This window comes from Pecten maximus, chromosome 10 (assembly GCF_902652985.1).
Source record: "Pecten maximus chromosome 10, xPecMax1.1, whole genome shotgun sequence".
In the NCBI taxonomy this organism is placed as follows: domain Eukaryota; kingdom Metazoa; phylum Mollusca; class Bivalvia; order Pectinida; family Pectinidae; genus Pecten; species Pecten maximus.
Window position 1 is genome coordinate 20089724 of NC_047024.1, and position 17815 is coordinate 20107538.

At 34.9% G+C, this 17815-nt stretch overlaps 2 protein-coding genes across 6 annotated transcripts in view; one reads left to right on the forward strand and one right to left on the reverse strand.

Moving 5' to 3' along the window:
- Window positions 1-1604: 1604 nt before the first annotated feature.
- Window positions 1605-10564, forward strand: LOC117335554 (probable serine/threonine-protein kinase DDB_G0282963). The gene is made up of 4 exons (XM_033895625.1): window positions 1605-1743; window positions 3329-3454; window positions 4567-4728; window positions 5291-10564. Exons 2-4 carry the CDS (start codon window positions 3336-3338, stop codon window positions 8166-8168), a joined length of 3159 nt encoding a protein of 1052 aa, XP_033751516.1. The 5' UTR covers window positions 1605-1743; window positions 3329-3335; the 3' UTR covers window positions 8169-10564.
- A 3336-nt stretch (window positions 10565-13900) lies between these two features.
- Window positions 13901-17815, reverse strand: part of LOC117335555 (ABC transporter G family member 21-like) — a 39710-nt gene continuing 35795 nt past the window's right edge. For all 5 annotated transcript variants that reach the window (XM_033895631.1, XM_033895626.1, XM_033895627.1 and 2 more), the window contains 2 exons: window positions 17411-17528; window positions 13901-16503 (listed from right to left, as the gene is read on the reverse strand). In XM_033895631.1, the coding sequence (XP_033751522.1) occupies window positions 16299-16503; window positions 17411-17528 (323 nt within the window). In that variant the 3' untranslated portion in view covers window positions 13901-16298. The remainder of the gene's footprint in view (window positions 16504-17410; window positions 17529-17815) is intronic.

Here is a 17815-nt window from a genome sequence, read left to right on the forward strand (position 1 = left end):
CTCTTCGGAAATCTCATTATCACAATCGTTTGTAATATTACATGTTTTAAGTAGATTTAGGTGCATTGGACAGTGTACATCTGACAAAAGAAAAGAAAATTCATTAATAGAAAAATCATCTACTAATTTAAACAGTTCAAAATTCCCTATACAATAATCTACAACACTTGCATTCTTACATGTAAGTTTACCGACATCTCGGTCTTCGCCCATTCTACCATTTAAAATAAAGATATTACAGTGTTTACACATGTCTAATAAACGCCCGCCATAATTATTTCGTACTTGATCTTGAGAAAATCTTGTCTTTGGTACATGTATTTCTTCAAATTTATTTACATCCTGGTCATCAAGATCATCATCTATATCATCTATAAAATCAGGAGCGTGATGAATACACTAATGCTGTCAAGGTTGATCACAGCCCGAGTCTACACTACAAAGATGGTGTCAGGGCCAGAGGAAACTCGGGCTAGGTTGAACAGTGAAGAGTGTCTGGTCATATCAAAAGATTATAACCCAGATATTCCAAACATATAATGGTATTAAAATTTGCTCAACCAAATTTGCTTCGGAAGCATACACTTTTCCTCACGACTTTAGAACCTTTTGTTGAATGAAGGAATATAATGGGCAGTACGCAATATATGCAAAAGCCTACTACTCTTGTGCAGCTCATTGCATTTCAACCAAATTCGTATGAACCATTTGAAGTTTCAACAGCGTATATCTTTTCTAAGCACTCACACAATACACATATGCACACTACAATAGATGGTCTTTAAGACTATGGACCAAAAATTAAGTGCTATGTAAGGCTAGCTTTAATTTTTGTCTCGATTGTATATGGAATTAAGGCCGTTCATGTCAAAAAGGAGATAAATTCAACGCTTTAGCATTTTAACGCAATAAACATAAACTTTGTTGCATTAATTACATTTAACGTGTGAAATGCTCATTGCAGTCAACATTTAACGCGTTTAAACTACAGTATAGTTTTATCAGAGACCTATATTACTAGTATATAGGTCTCTGGTTTTATGCGTCAAAGTTTATGTTTAACCAGAGACCTATATACTAGTAATATAGGTCTCTGGTTTAACGCGTAAATTTATCTCGTTTTTGACATAAACGGCCTTTCATACTACAGTACAGGTTTTACAGGTTCCTCTTCAAGAATTCATAATGTAATTTCGAAATAGCTTCTATTTCAACAAATAAAATAATATTAATACACAGACGTACAAACAAAGAATAAAATATTTGAGAACAACTTGAGAACACAGGCCGTTTTCGTTTATCGCGGTCCACCCGGTGGACCGGTTCAACCAGATTTATGAAATAAGGACGGATCTGGTGATTTTTTTCAGGCGAATAATGACCAAAGCTTGCAATGCCTGCATTAACAGGCCCGTCAAGTTATCTGCCTGAAATGTTACGTTTAAAAACAGCCAAACCGGCTTGTCCGCATAAACGAGCAGACCCAAAACTTGTCAAAAAAAAGAAAAGAAAGTTCTCTCAATGTTCCTTCCATGCAAACACTCAAATGAATTAGTCTGAGTTTACCGCGCAGACGCTTGTATTTCCGGGAGCGGTGGATTTGATTTTGTAAACAGTCCAAACACACCTCGGTCACATCCAGTTGTAGACCTCACTCAGCTGTTATTGGTAGACTACACAAAGTTCACCGAGAAACAACGGTATATTAACATATATCTCACGGCATTTCTTAAACAGGACGAGGTGAGAATATAAATGAAATGAAAATAATGTCTATAGCAGTACAGTAGCTGCCTATAGCAGTACAGTAGCTGCGATAACGTAGAATGAATACAGTATCCATACCCTGCATACTCTGACGATGACCATCTGTCAGAAATTGTCCGTCCAGACACAGGGACACGTTACAATAGTAATGTATGTATAAAATATATGGGGGGTCGATATAAACATAACATGTTTATATCGACCCCCATATATTTTATACATACATTACTATTGTAACGTGTCCCTGTGGTCCAGAGCTACGTTATCGCGCTGGACTACAGCCGGACAATTTCTGACATATGGAGAGCAGTGTAGGCAGGGTATGAACATATCTGTTTCACTGACACTGTCTCCTTCGTCCCGACCAAAGGGGGTATGTCTAGTCTTGTATTAAAAAATGTATTTCTGACTATCTTTAAAGACTAGACATGCTCAATGACTTTTTGGGGATGTCAATTGGAAGTTATTTCATGTTTAAGCCAAATTCCCAAGATTTCCAGTTTACTCATGAAAAAATCTTTACCAATTCATCAATTTTCTTCCCAAAATGAGACACAAAGGCCCCATCCCAAACCAGTGAAAAAAAGCGCGGCCAGCCCTTGTGTTCCGACCATAGGGGCATGTCTTGTCTAGCGTATATTAAGAATAGGCAGAAAAACTCATATAAAGAGTGATATTTCTGGCTATATTTTTCAATATAAGACTAGACATATGTTCTGACCGACACTGGCATTTGCAACAAAAATGACAGACAATAATTTAATATTAGGTTACGCTATCAAAGCTAAATCATCACCAGGCTTACTCCTATACGTATATGAGGTCTTATTCCACCTGATTACATTGGTTGATATTGCGACATGACAGCCTGTCAAAAGTTTCCTGTCGTGTAAACCTCTAATATTATTGGAGTACACCAGGCTATAATCCAGACCAGTCCAGTCTGCATTAGTATAGGCTGCTGCTAGCTTTACAGTTAAAAATTTCAAATACTTTAAATTTGTAAGAAAAATTAAAGATACCAAAGTTTGATCTTCTACAGATAATAATAGATATATGAAAATACCCTGTATGCCAGTATTCTAAATAGTGTATAAGACCCTGCTCCTGTTCACTGAGGTAGCTACTATGTGTAGCTGATCATGATCAAGATCTGCATACCTTCGGGATGTTTTTGGATACACCAATGCATCATGACCATGTGACAAAGCATGTAGCCATACAACAAAAATAGGTTCCCAAAATGACAGTGACGTCATATTTACTTCATCTATACTGTATACGTTTTTTTCTAGAAAACTACCACATTTGGATGGGAGTGGGGCCATTTATGATATATGCCTTACAGTACGAAATGTTTTTGAAGTTATTAAGCCTGTTATATATATATTAGATGCATGATTACTTGTCTAGAGAACAATTTTTCTGACAAAATGTTAATTCTTATAACATGTTACTGCAAATATTATAATAGCATTATGCAGAAATACAAGACAACATCTTTACATTATCTGTACTTCAAAAACTTTTCATTACATTTAACCCTTTTCTTTGATTGTAGTGATTCAATGCCAGTGAGTCGACACTTAGTATTGGCCACTGTGACTGGTTTCCCTGACACACAAGTTATCTACCCTTGTTGTATCAGCTGCTATTCCAAACTTCTGAAGGATCAGAATCAAGACCGGTAGGTATATACACTCTATAGTAGATATATCCAGTATATAATATTATTATTCAGAGATTTTGCCAGGCGTACTAGCTGGTATTGGGGCCCCATGCCATTCAATTGAAAATTAGCCCTGGCTGTATTTTCCCCAAATTTGATCTAATTTTTCTCAATCAGAAATCAAACAACTCTGAAAGTGACAACAAAGGCTCTAGACTAAATATTACTGAACGTTATTATGTTCATTGTTACAGATTCTGATGATAGATATTAATGCCTGCTTGGATCATGTCTGTATTACGCTTTCCTCAGAATGTAGCTAGCTGCTGTATTTCCCAATGAGATGTTGCTTATAAACCTTTTTCGTGATTTTCATCAACCTGCATCTCTCAAAACCCTGTGTTGTTAGATTTTTTCCATCAAGTCATTCTCTGTCACGGAAATGATGATACTTGGAACAACTTCTTGAATATTTCCTAATCAACTGGGACATATATCTTCACAATCTAATTAAAAATAGATGTTCGTTAGCCACTCCACTCCATGAAATCTGTATGAATGTTCCTACAGAGTTTACAGAGTGGATAATGAACATTCTAATCTTAATTAGATATATATCTACATAGATAATATAATGTGTTAATGATCCAAAGATAAAGATTTAAATTTCCTGTCGTAGTTGTACTCTATGAAAATTTGTAATATGTGTACAATTTGCATCCATGTATGTAAATACATTGCGATCCAGGTATTCACATCATCTAATAGACGACTTCCACAATGATTATGTCAGAACATTGTGTCGACTATCACTGCGCCATTGAAACGTTCTTTTTTAAGAACGCCGATGTGGCACAGTAGTATATATAAGCTGCGAATATTTCTGGCTAGGCTATTGGGTGCCGTAGATCGTGAGTTCGAGGCCCGGTCAGGGCGCGAGTCATAAAGTTGTCTTCCTTCGTCAATTGTGTTATTATGTTATATATAATATACATGTATATATAAACATTTACATACCAATATTAAATAAAATACAAGTATCAAAGCTGCTCTTGAATTTCAAGCATTTTCTTTACAAGATATATGGATTAATTTTTATGAGACTTCTTCATTTTCTGTACATTTGACAGTTGGTTGTGCTGCAAGTGCGGTCAGTCCTGCCAGAGTGACCAGGTGGAATGGAGGTACCGGCTAGCCTTGACCATCACAGATGGGGATACTATTGCCAGTGTCTGTCTGTTTGGAAGCATGTTAGACCAGTACTTTGGAACCAACGCTACCCAATTTAAAAGGTTTTTAAAATGCTGAAAAATCTATAAACATTCTTTTATAAGAATGGACTCAACAATGAATTTTTATTACAAAAATATGTAGACAGAGACTGCTTATAAAGAACCCTAAATTCTATCAGAGACTTGACAGAGTTACTAATCTGTATATTTCAACGGTGCAGCTATTTTTGCTAAGATTTTATAAATAATGATTGTTTTTACATATATTGTTTTCTATTTTTAAATTTTTTTTTTTTAAATTGATAATAATAATTCCCTAGAGTTTATTAAAGTATGCATGTTAGTAAGTATTGAAAGAAGTAGGATGATTACTGATGTTGAAAAAAAAACTTTAAAAGACTTACCAGTCTGTTCGAAATTGTGAACAGCTTGTCTGTAATTCATCTGACCTTGGAGACAACAGATTCAAAACTTAAGTACCAAATAAGGACATATAAGATTAAAAAAAAAATATCCGTAAATTTTAAAATAAATCATCTTTGAAATTTATTGAATGGTATAGTGGAAAGAAAATACATATATATGATAACTGTGTTGTAAGATGTTTATTTTGTCTACCCAGGTACCTCCTTGGACTCGAGTCATCATGTGATCATTCTGACCAATTGTTGAAGCGAGCTGTAGAGCGGTCCTTCATTGGTCACTCCTACTACTTCGGCTTCAAGAGGACAGCTAGTACCATCAGACACTGTCCAAATGCACCAGTTACTCTCCGCCAGATAGTTGACGTTTTAGAACCAAAACAGCAGACATCACATGAAAATCTCTCTCATATTGTTGCCTTCCAGATCCTATCGTCAACATCCACAACCCAGACCACTGTTCTGAATCTTATGCTGTTAGATTCACAGAAAAAATCATCACATTCTACTGAAAAGTCACTGCCTCAAAATGTAGAAACAAAGTTGACCAAGAAGGAACAAGACAATTGCTCCGTAAAACAGCTCGAAACAAAGAATGACTCTAGTGCGGTATCCTGTGAAGGTTACTCGTCCGGTGAAGGTCATAGTAATTTGACATGCTCGCCAAGTTTTCTCTCAGTATGCACCTCTTCATTTGGCCAGGAGACTGCATTGCTTAGTTGTGATATGTCAAACTCTGTTGATAATATTTCCCGTGAAAATGTGTCAAAGCGTCAAAGTACAAACACATTTGATTCAAAGGGTAATTTTCATCAATCTAATTTTTTGGGTCAAGTCTGGACTGAACCACTGTCTTCTTTTGAAAGTGTAAGCCCTAAAGTTGCACCAGACAATATTTGTATGGACAAGTCATCTACAAAATCCTCACCTTTTAAAATACAAGAATCATCGGAATCGCATGAACTTCTGAAATCACGACCAAACAGACTTGATAGCTCCGGATACAGCTCCTTGTTAAAAATTTCGGTCAATTTAGAAGGTAACAACTCAGAAGATATTTCACTGATGAACGGATCTTCGAATCAATGTTCTTGGAATAAAGAAAACTTCGGAGATGATAAATTTGATAAAGGCGCAGAAACAGAGAATGATCCATATTCTGAATCCTTTAACAATAGTTCCTTCTTACTAGCTGATGGCATTTGTTCAACAAACGCTCAACCTTTGTTGAAATTTGACAGACCGAATAGAAAATCAGTCAAAATTCTTCATCCGTTATCACAAGGAAATCATATTCTTTCATCAAAATCCTCCTCAAATAATGTTAGCTGTCCGCCAAGGGCTCAGAGTGGTTTCTGCAAAGGAAACTTCACAACAGGAGGCAAAATTAAAGACAGATTCAAAAAGTTCACTTCCAGTAAAACTATCAGAATTAAAAAAATGAGCGATGACAAGAAACACAGCTTGATCAGAACAAGAAACTTTCCAGGCCAACAGTCAATGTCTTGTAGTGTTGTAGCTCCAGTGAGGAATTCCAAGATATCAAAGGACTTGATGGATAGTGTTAATGATAAAGTGGGAAAAGACAATATTCCTCAATCAATACCAGGTAAAATCATGGAGAATAACAATCCCAACATTGTATTCCCAGAATCTGAGGACTTGTGGGCATATTTAACAGACCAAGAAGGATTTGGAGAGACAGAAAGCATTTCTCTGGGAAAATTACAAACTTCTGTACAGTCAAAGGGAGATAATCATGTCGCTGAGAATGTGAATAGGATAAATTCATTTGAGGAAGACTCAGATGAAACATTTGAGGAATTTTTCGATCCAGAATTTTTAAATTTAGAACATGATACTAGTGATCAGGAAGATAAAACTGATGAGAGGGCTAGTGATTCAAAGGAAAATAATGGCAAAGTTGAAATGCACGATACTAATGAAGGTATTGAAGCTGGTGTAATGCTAGATTTTAATGAAGACACCGATATAGATACTCACAATTGTGATGAAATTGTTCAGACAGGCACAAAGCATTCTGATGAAAAGATTGACACAAGTACACACAGCTCTGATGAAGAAATTGATGAAGGGATGCATGATTTTGATGAAGATGTTGACTCAAGCTTACAGCTCTCTGAGGGAGAAATTCACACAAGTACACAGAATTGTCAGAAAGAAATCAAAAGAAGAGCATTTTATTCTGATGAAGAAATTGATGAAGATACTCAGAAGTCTGATATTTTTGATAACTTAGACCCTTCAGGAATACATGATTTGGATGAAAAAGCTCAACCTACCACAAGGATGTATGGTTCTCATGAAGCACTTCATACTGCAGAAACAATCGGTTCTGTTGTCGGGGAAATAAATCATACTGGCAATAAAACTGAGTCTGGAATTCAAAATAGTGGGATAGTATTACAGGCTGCTTCATCAGATTCTGAGAAACATGTAACAGATCACTCAACATTAAATAACCTCAAACCTGATAATAATCCACAAGAAGGACTTGAATCTATGCCTGAATCAGAGGGTTTGTATGCGTTTCTGGACAGTACATTTGGGGAAGTGACTGATGAACAAAATTGGAATGTTCTTCCTGATAAAGAAGGGGATAAAGAGAAAGTAGTGGAAAAAGAAGAAATTTTTAATGTTTTCGATATTGAAAATGGCAATAAAGTTACTCAAACCAAGCTAATCGACGATACCAACAATGACAAGATTGGAAGCGTTTCTGTAGGCAACGATCGTGGAAATTTGAACTGTAATGGTGAAGCCGATTATGTGAAGATTACAAACTTTAAAGAGGATACTGAAGGAAATCGTGATTACGTCCTGCCATCTGGTGATGAAACAATGGAACACCTAGAGAGTATGTTTGATGATTCCTTTGACGGAGAAGATACCAGAAATGAAGACTTAGTCGACTATTCCAGCCAGGAAATCCTGCTTGTTAAGTATCCGACACATAAAGATGATTCTACCACAAATAAATCTCAGCAGTCTTCCTCAAAATCATGTCAAAGTGCTTCTTACTCTAAAAAGGAAAGTGCTTCGTCCTCTTCCAGATAAGGCTACCGATTTGTCTTGCAACAGAGCTAATGCAGATCCTGGGTTAATTGACCCAAATAATGACAATATTGATCACAATTCAGAGGATTCCATCGCTTATAAACATTGTAAAGATATTGATCATAAAGATTCTTGCAGTCATCCTAGTCAAGATAGACATACACAGGATATTCAGAGTCGGGAACATTCGACTCAAAGTCTGCATTTTCAAGATGTTGCTGGGTACCCTTTACCTCTTAGTAACGATCACCGACGTCCCATCAGCGAAAATTGTCCGAGCCAAGAGTGGTCCAGTGCGTCGAATGGATCGTCATTCGCCTTTAATTCATCAACTGATCTGTTCGGTTGTTCGGGTAACAGCAGTAGTGTTGCACTTTGTAATGATACCTACTCGCAGTCTTTAACGTGCGACGATGTTCGAGTCGCCCCAAACAGAACCCAAGCAGAAACAGCTAGGATAATTACAGGTAGCTTAGTAAAGGATGATGAACAGGAACAGGTAAAAACTGTCCAATTTGCAAGGAGACTCAGTTGTGTGAAATCCATACAACTAATCGACATCGAGATGAAAATCCGACAAAACCCGGGACTTCGACTTCCTGTGATACCAAAGTCATGTCTCAAATCACAAGTAGGATCACCCCGCTCATCACCATGTTTTAAAATTGACTCGAAAAAACCCAAATTGTCAAAAATGTTTAGTTTAAAGAAGCAAGAAAAAGTGGAGTCTCAGGATTTGTTTTCTTGTTCTACAATATCAGAAAGTTCTTGTCATGTCCTGAATCCAGTGTGTGATGTACATGTGCCTGAGGATACAGAGAGTGTGTTTGCTTGTGATGAAGCTGTAAATGAAATTCCCGGAACACAGGACCTGTTCACTCCAAGCCCTGTACACATGTCCGACAGTGTGAGCTCTGATTTTGTCCTTGGAAGTGCTAGTTGTAATAGACAGGGTAAAAAGTTCAAATTTCCAACATGGACCAAGAAACATTTGCATTGTCAGACATTTGTGTCTACCCCACTTGATGGGTATAATGAAAATCTTGGTGCTGATGAAAATGAACTGGCAAGTCTATCTCAAAATAGTGAAAATTCTTTTGCTCAGAATTCTGCATCTTTGTTTTTGGATAGTTTTGATGAGCTGCATGTTACGAATACTTCAGCACACTTTGTTAAAAACCTGAGATCACAGGAAGATAATTCGCTAAGAACATTAAATCATGGTAAAAGGAAAGACATCAGCCCTGTATGTGTGGGGTTAAGTGACAAAACCAGGGGAGATAACCAAATATCACCAGGGGAAGTAACTCTCGATACTGGTTCGCCAGATTTGTTTGGAACTTCAAATACTTCTGCTGGTAGTACTGGGGTCAGATCAAACAGAAAAGTTCAAACTTCAAGTGTAGCAACAAATTTTACTTTTCCTGTGAAAAGACTTTTTTTAGATTGATCAGTTGATTTATTTTCAAATGTGCCATCACAAAAACCTTAATTACGCATTAATTCCATTTTTGCATTATTGGATAAAAAATCTAATCAATTGATGAAGAAATCTTTTACTACAGCTTAATATTACCCAAAAACAAGTGTTCAATTCCAAACTTAAAAATGAATGTTACCTGAATTCACACCTTTATACGTTATTTTCATGTCCTAAATGCATCATTTCAAATTTACATTTAAATTATGATCAGATGTTTCTGTGTGTCAACAAAAATATTCATGTGCTCCCTTTGGCATTTTATTCAACTTTCATTTTTGTTTGGAATCCTGGATGGTACTCAAATTTTGAACAACCATATTTCTGTAGAATATATGGAATATACTAATGCCACATATTCTGAAGCTATATGTCCTTGGTATTGATGTTTTCTTTATTCTAGTACAGAAAGCTCTGTGTAGCAACTTGGTAGTCTATTTTACCTATATAAGAAGTGAGGTCCGTTTCTTAACATTAGAGCTAGTATGGACACTTTATATCAAATCTGGGTAGTCCATTTTACCCCCTATCAGAGGGAGGTCCGTGTCTGAACATTAGACTTGTATGGACAATTTATGTCAAATCTGGGTATTCCATTTTACCCCCTATCAGAGATGAGGTCCGTGTCTGAACATTAGACTTGTATGGACAATAATATCAAATCTGGGTAATCCATTTTGCCCTCTTTCTGATCATGAGTGCTGGCTCCCAAATTATTATCATGACTTGTAGAAGAATGTACATCTGATTATGTTTTTTGGGTTTTGTGCAATAAATTAGTTTGATAAAATGATGTATACATGTATATTCATTGCAAACCTTATGTACATGTACTTGTGAATTTGTGATAATTAACACAATATTTGTAGACTTTATGATTTAAAGGAGTTAATAAAAAAACATTACTTTTTTAAAACAAGTTTTTATTATATCATTCACTCTTGCCAGTGGCCTGGATGGTACCACACAATTAAGGGGCCTTACTGAAGGAGGAACCCAGACTATCCAAAGAAAATCCATGTGGTCTGGCAAGTAACTTCATACGTTTTTACTCCAGATCAGGAATTAACTCCCATCACTTTTGTCAAATGTACATGTGTTACCATGGCCAACTATCCAAGGAATTGAAGCTGGCAACATGTTTATCGACAAATTGATTGTATTTTTTTTTTGCATTTGTGTGAAAACCTGATTTTTTTTTGCATTTGTGTGAAAACCTGTACATTTATGTACACATTGTATTTTTATTTGTGTATGATCTGTGATAAGTGTTAATTGAGAATACATTTACTATCTGTTTTAACTACACTTGTTATTATGAATTTCATAGGAATCTAATATTTGGAAAGTTAAACAAGAGGCCCATGGGGCTGGCATTGCTCACCTGGATATTTCAGTGATTATGACAGAAAACTTATATCATATTACAGATACTTTTCCCTTTTTGAGATTTACCTCTTGTTAAGTCAGTATAACCGGGTACTTCCCATTTACTAGCATTTAGCTTTCTTGTTCAAAAAAAGTTTCAAAGTAAATTAAGTTGAATTGCACTCAACATTAATAGCCAATGGAATTCCTTTATTGGTCTAAGCTCCTATTCCTCTGGGTAAATGAGTTAATCCATTTTCAGTTCATTATGCCAAAGGGTTATGCAGACCAAATTTCATTAAATACTTTTGTCCCTTGCAGCTGAAGAGAGATTTCAAAGAAATTCCTCTTTACTCCTTTTGGGCCTCTCTCCCCCCACAGCTGAGAATCTTACCCTGAGGGTCGAGATCCCCTTGTCTCAATCCAAATGGCATAAAGGACTATGTTTCTCTTATGCTTTTTGGCCTCCTATATGTATATAATGTTGATGTCTCATCAATTCATGCCGTGACGTCATTGTATTGTTGACATGGCGTCATTGCATTGTTGTCAACAAGTGTTACCTGTCATACCCTATAAGGGTAACAAAGAAATATTGAACAGGTACACATTGTTAAATGGTAGACAAGTCTATGTATGATGGGAGAAAAATATGGGAAGGATGAATCTCAACAGAAATCATAAACATAGTTAATAAAGCAACAATCACCATTGTATATTATTATGCATTTAAGATGATTTATTATTTAAACAATAATAACAATAAAAAATCATTTCAATACAGCTTTTCACATAAAAAAAAATTCTCAAAAAAAAAAATCATCTATAAAAACTGCAATGACCTCATGTATGAGAGTTTAGTTTAGAAATTTGCAGAAATTTTATATATCTTTAAACTTGTAATACAAATGGACAGAAAATTTGACCCTGTTTATACTATCACATATACAAATGTTTTACAATTTGTAGCTTATAAAATTCATAAATCATTATGTAGAAATAAGCCCATGTCTATTGCATCTCATAAAATAATTCTATTAAATGTTATTTCATTGTCCTGTAATAAGCCCAACCCAAGTCAAAGTTTTTATATTGGTCCTCTGGGCTAATTACAGGATAAATATGGTACAGGAAGTTGTTAGTAAAGAGGATGATTTTCATTGGTCAGAAGATAATGACCCTTTGGCTTGGAACCAGACTATCTAAATTACAATACATCTAATGTCACAGCATACATCTGTACATCATTATCCCTGTTTCCACACTAAAACAGTTGATATAATTTTCTTTTTCCATGAATTTATAATTAATGAACCTTACATTTTTTTGCCTACAAAAATATTTTTATTGCAAAGACGAAGGAAGACCAGTTAGATATTAGTCACAAATTCACTCTCCAAAATAACTGTTAGAAATACCTGATATTAAAAAAAACTACCCGCAATTCTACAAAAAAAAATCAAACATAAAAAGGCACAAATATACTTTTTGTTTGTGTAAGATCCAAAACATAGTCAAGTAAACTAAATTTGATCAAGTTTATAATATAACAGATTAATATTGAACAGCAAGATGATTGTATTACAAGCTTTAAGGCTACCACTCAGGAGATCAAGGTTTCAGATATTTTACCATTAATTCAAAAATCTATATGCATGAGTAACCTTAATCTTGTAGAATGCAATTTCAGTATCAGTTTTTTATAGTTGAATCTTATATACTATGGTATGAGAGATTAATGCTGGCCACAGGGACTTGGCACAATTACTCCCTAACACTCTAAGTACAAGGGACTTAGACACATACTCTCTAACCTCTCATGATCAGTATATAGGGACTTGACATATACTCCCTAACCCTCTCAATACACAGGGACTTCACATATATTCTCTAACCCTTGATACACAGGGACTTGACACATACCCCCTAACCCCCTCAATACACAGGGACTTGACATATACTCTCTAACCTTCAGTATACAGGAACTTGACAAATATTACCTAACTCTCTCAGTATACAGGGACTTGACACATACTTTTTAACCCTCTGCACACAGGGACCAAACAATTCCTTTGACCCTGAATGGAATATTTAATTGCAGGGTAGTACCCCACATAACTTATTATCACAGTTCTGCATGTCAGAATGAAACATCTCACCTCAGGGTCAATCCCCCAGATCAGTCAAGCCCCTGTGCTTCAGTATATCAAAGCCTGCTGTAAGGTCATTTACACACAAACCATTAGTTCTAAATGCAGACTTGTAATTCTGCTCTTCTACAAAGTGTTACTCTGATTTACTCCAATCTAATAGGAACAGAAATGCAAGTACATTTTTGAACAGATTGAGCATGTGGTTAGGAATTTGGGTCAAGTCCCTGTGTAAAATATAACTGGCTAAAACCCTTTTGTACATTGTACATAACAGATGCTGAGTGCTGAGCCATTTTCAAAATATGTTAAAATACTTCTAGAAAAATTTGAAATGTGACAACAAAATATAAAGTATATATATTATAAGAAAAACTGATATACTATGCTCCCAATAAAGTAATTGCAACTGGAATGTGCAGACATGTTTATTGCACATAGGATATTATGCTAAGTAAGTTAAGAGAAATAGAAACACATTGTAGAATCACACAAACAGAGGTCCCTAAAAACAGGTTGTCATTTTACACAGGTTTACACAGACAAACTCCAAAAAACAGGTTGTCATTTTACACAGGTTTACACGGACGAACTGGTCTGGACCTTAAGTGGTAATAAAAAGTTAACCTGTCCATCCTTTAAATGCCTTCAAATGTCAATGACCTTTATTGTGTCTTAAGTTATAACCCCTCAAAAATAACTCAAATTTGACCTTTGACCTCAGTACCTTGACCTTTGACCTCAGTACCTTGACCTTTGCCATACAGACCAGGAAGCCTTGCCATATCTTATTCATAAATACCAATTGCAGTGACCTACTTTCATTACTAGTAAGTAACCATTTGTTTTGGGACTCGGTTATTTGCTACCAGGGCAAGTTGTGGGATGTCTATTTAACCATTTGTTTTGAGCGAGTAAGAAGCTATGGCCCAGATATCAACTTGACATTAAACCACAATGTGGCCTTGGCATTGGATATAGACATGAAAATGGTATATGGCAACACACATATACACTTAGCCATTAGGCATAAATCCAATAACTAGCCCTGAATTACATTCAGTGATCAAAATGTTGTTTGCTGAACAATTCATTGTACCTTTGACCTCATTGTGATCTTGACCTTGGTGTACAGGTTTGACCTTGGTGTACAGATTTACTGACCTATCATCAAAGAACCCAAAGTTCTAACCCAGAACTTCATCTGGGAAGAAGACTGCGAGGTAAAGTAGCAAATACAGTAACTGTACGGGAACTGTATAATGTTCCCCAAATTACAAGAAACATCTAACAGTGCTTATTTGTACATTGTATATTATATAGTGATAAGGAAACAATATTTTTTTTGAAAACAAAACAACTATATACTGAAAACACAGAAAAAAATTTCACAGAATTTGAATCACAAAAAATCAAAATGGAATGAAAATGAAATTTCCATTGGTAACAGATTAAAACTGGTAATATATGATAAGAACTTCAGTTGCAGTGTAGAGGGACCTTGTGTTCTGAATATCCAGTAAAAACTTTTCTCGCTGGTTACAATTAATTATTCATATGTCCTTTTAATTGACCTTCAACATTTATTATATAATAACACATGCATGAAATGGTACAAGATGGCAGTATCGAAATCAGGGTCATCAAACAGACATTACGATCATTTATCAAAATTAAGAGAATGAAGCACAGTCATTATTTAGGGTTATTAGTAAAGTGGCATGATATTAAAAGGTTAAATAAGATAATCACCATAAAGTTCATTAAAATATTTACTGAAAACTTTGATATCACCAATTAGCTCTAACCGGTTTCTCAAATACATGTACCTATCTGAAATTGATCACAGACTGAATTTAACAATATTGTACAACTTCAAATTATCTTTTACCTTGTAAATGCGTCATTATTTCAGACTGATCTTTGGAAATTGAATAAAGAAAAGAATTTTGGTTTTAATAACTGGTTTTGACCTGGCATGTGCAAATTTTAACAATGTAAACAATGTACAAAGAAACAACATTTATGTAACAATATTTCAGACTTAACTCTATTGTAATTGATCTCCTAAACTGATCGACTACAGCCGAAATTTGTTTATGGCTATTGATGCTAAGACTACAGGATTTAAAATATTGGCTGTAGATATTATTAATACTGAGTTTAACATTAAGAAATTAAAAGCTTGTCAAAATCTAAAAATGATTATCACAAAGCTTTATTGTGGTCTAGAAATCGTCAACAAGTTTCGACTTCTAATATTGAGTTGAAATTATTTTTTGTAAGTGTTGGTTGGGTTTGGGTACAGGTCAGACATAGGTCCTCCATCCTTGAATAAGAGTACATATTTTGTCTTTAGATCCACAAAATCATTAAAGATTAAACCCTTCAGATTTATAAAGTTCATGCATTTATTTGACTTCTGACTGGTCTTCTGAATGCCCTGTTCAATGACAAGTTATTTATGGCAGTTTCAAGGTAATTGGTTGGTGAGATAATTTTGACCTGTCTATAAAGGCAACCTGTCTATAGTGACCGTTTTACTGCCTCCCCTTGGGCGGTCGTTATAGACAGGTTTGACTGTATAAAGACAAGTAACATAATATATACATAAAAACATCACAAGATCTTGAATATCATCCTAGCTGGAATAACAGGTCAGCTTCCAATTGGATATGATAACTGTTTAACTTTTGTTCTCATTTTTGACTTTCTGGGTGTGACATGATGATGAGGAAAAAATAATGAAATGCACAACCATTATATTTCGATTCTTTGCTTTGCTCAGCTCTTCATCAACAATCATGTGTTCCAATAATGAAATATCTAATTAACCAAAAATCAAAAATACAATTACAATTAAGTAACATAAAAAATACAAACCGTTTTTTTTTACACTCTGTTAAATTAAAGCTGCATTTATTTATTACAAGATAGGGGAATTATGAAGTTCATGATAAAATATAATATTTCTTTGTTTCTTCATTTATAAAATATATATCATTTTTAGTAAATGTTTTCTAAAAACTCCAATCAATACACATAGAACACAATATATCTGAATAAATCTATACACGTCACAGGACAAACATACAGCTAACATTCACAATATCAAATTCTCACAGGACTAAATCAATCGGGTCGTTGGACAAATCGCAGCACAAAATAGCCAGCTATTCTAAATGCGATGATGAATATAAAGAGAGGCAGCAGATATTTCCAAAATGGCCAGTCAATTCCGAAAAACTGCAGCACCTCCTGTGACGGGATTGTGGTAGCATTGGGGTGAAGGCAGCTGGAGAATTGTGATTCCGATATGTTGGTGCTGGAGGCACAGCTGTAACAAGAACATTTCTCAATTTAAAACTACCTGGTAGATATCATTAGTCAACGGCTACTATGGACAAAGAGTGTTAAAGGGACATAACTCCAATGAAAATATTCATGTGTAGCAATTTCAAGTTTCACAAAAAAAAAATTACAAGCATATTAGGTATTTCTAAAGCAATACATGTCCCCTACTGGCCCCCACTAAAAATAGTATCGGTTCCCTTGTCCTTGACCCAAAAACCCGGAAACTTGAACTTGTCAGAGATAATACAGTCCTTTATATCATTTTGTGAATAAGCTACTAGAGCACTGACAAACTCTAGCATTACATACATACATACATATATGTACAAGATGGATGGAGAGAAAACCTATGGTTTCCCAGGTAGAGGACTAATAACTTTAGTGAGTAATAAGATTTTCTTTGGACAGACATTTTCCAGTTTACCTTCTAGGTTTGTTGTTGGGAGTATAATTATAATTAAACACGAGGATATGATGAAAACTACATCATCATTTTTTAATTGGTTTTCATGTAGTTGTAGAAATAAAGAAACTGTTGGGAAGCTTTAAACCATAAAATATGTCCCAAATTGCAGAACCAAACCAAATCCCAAATCCTTCTTACAAGAGTAAATTTGTCTCTCCTGGAAAATGTATATATGGTATCAATGATAAATGGTTCTTATCTCCATGTTTCGACATGCTTTAAATTTGGGCTAACAATGTTCAGAATATGTGTAATCATTCAGGAGAAGTAGTCTTTAAGAATATGTTCTCAAATGTTCCATATCAGACCAAGTTTATGCTGAATATTTTAACAAATTTGCATATATGTAAATATTACCACTAAAATGTTCTTTGCTATGTGGTTGGTTGTGTGATAGGAGACACTATCGAATATAAATACTTACAAAACTGGTGGAGCATCCGTGAATTCTAATGACATCAGGCAATGGAAAGTGTAGTAGAGAAAGGATATGTATTTCAACCAGGAAAGCCAAAACGGTAGATGTCTAGTGTAAAAACCACCTAAAATTAAATAAAATAAAAATAATAATGAGTTTTACTGCATTTTTGCCAGTGAAATATAGAAATTTATCAAGCTAATAAAATTTATATTTTCACTGCAGCGATGGGTAGTGAAAATATAAGATTTTGCAGTGAAAATATAAGATTAATATAATTTTTCCGTTTTTGACCAATGACAACGGACCTTTGTATGCACCTCGTTGAAACTTGCCGATATTTCCAATCGAAGCGGAGATAGATAAATTGGTTATTTTGCTGTATTTCTGAAATTTTCAGACTAGTTTTGG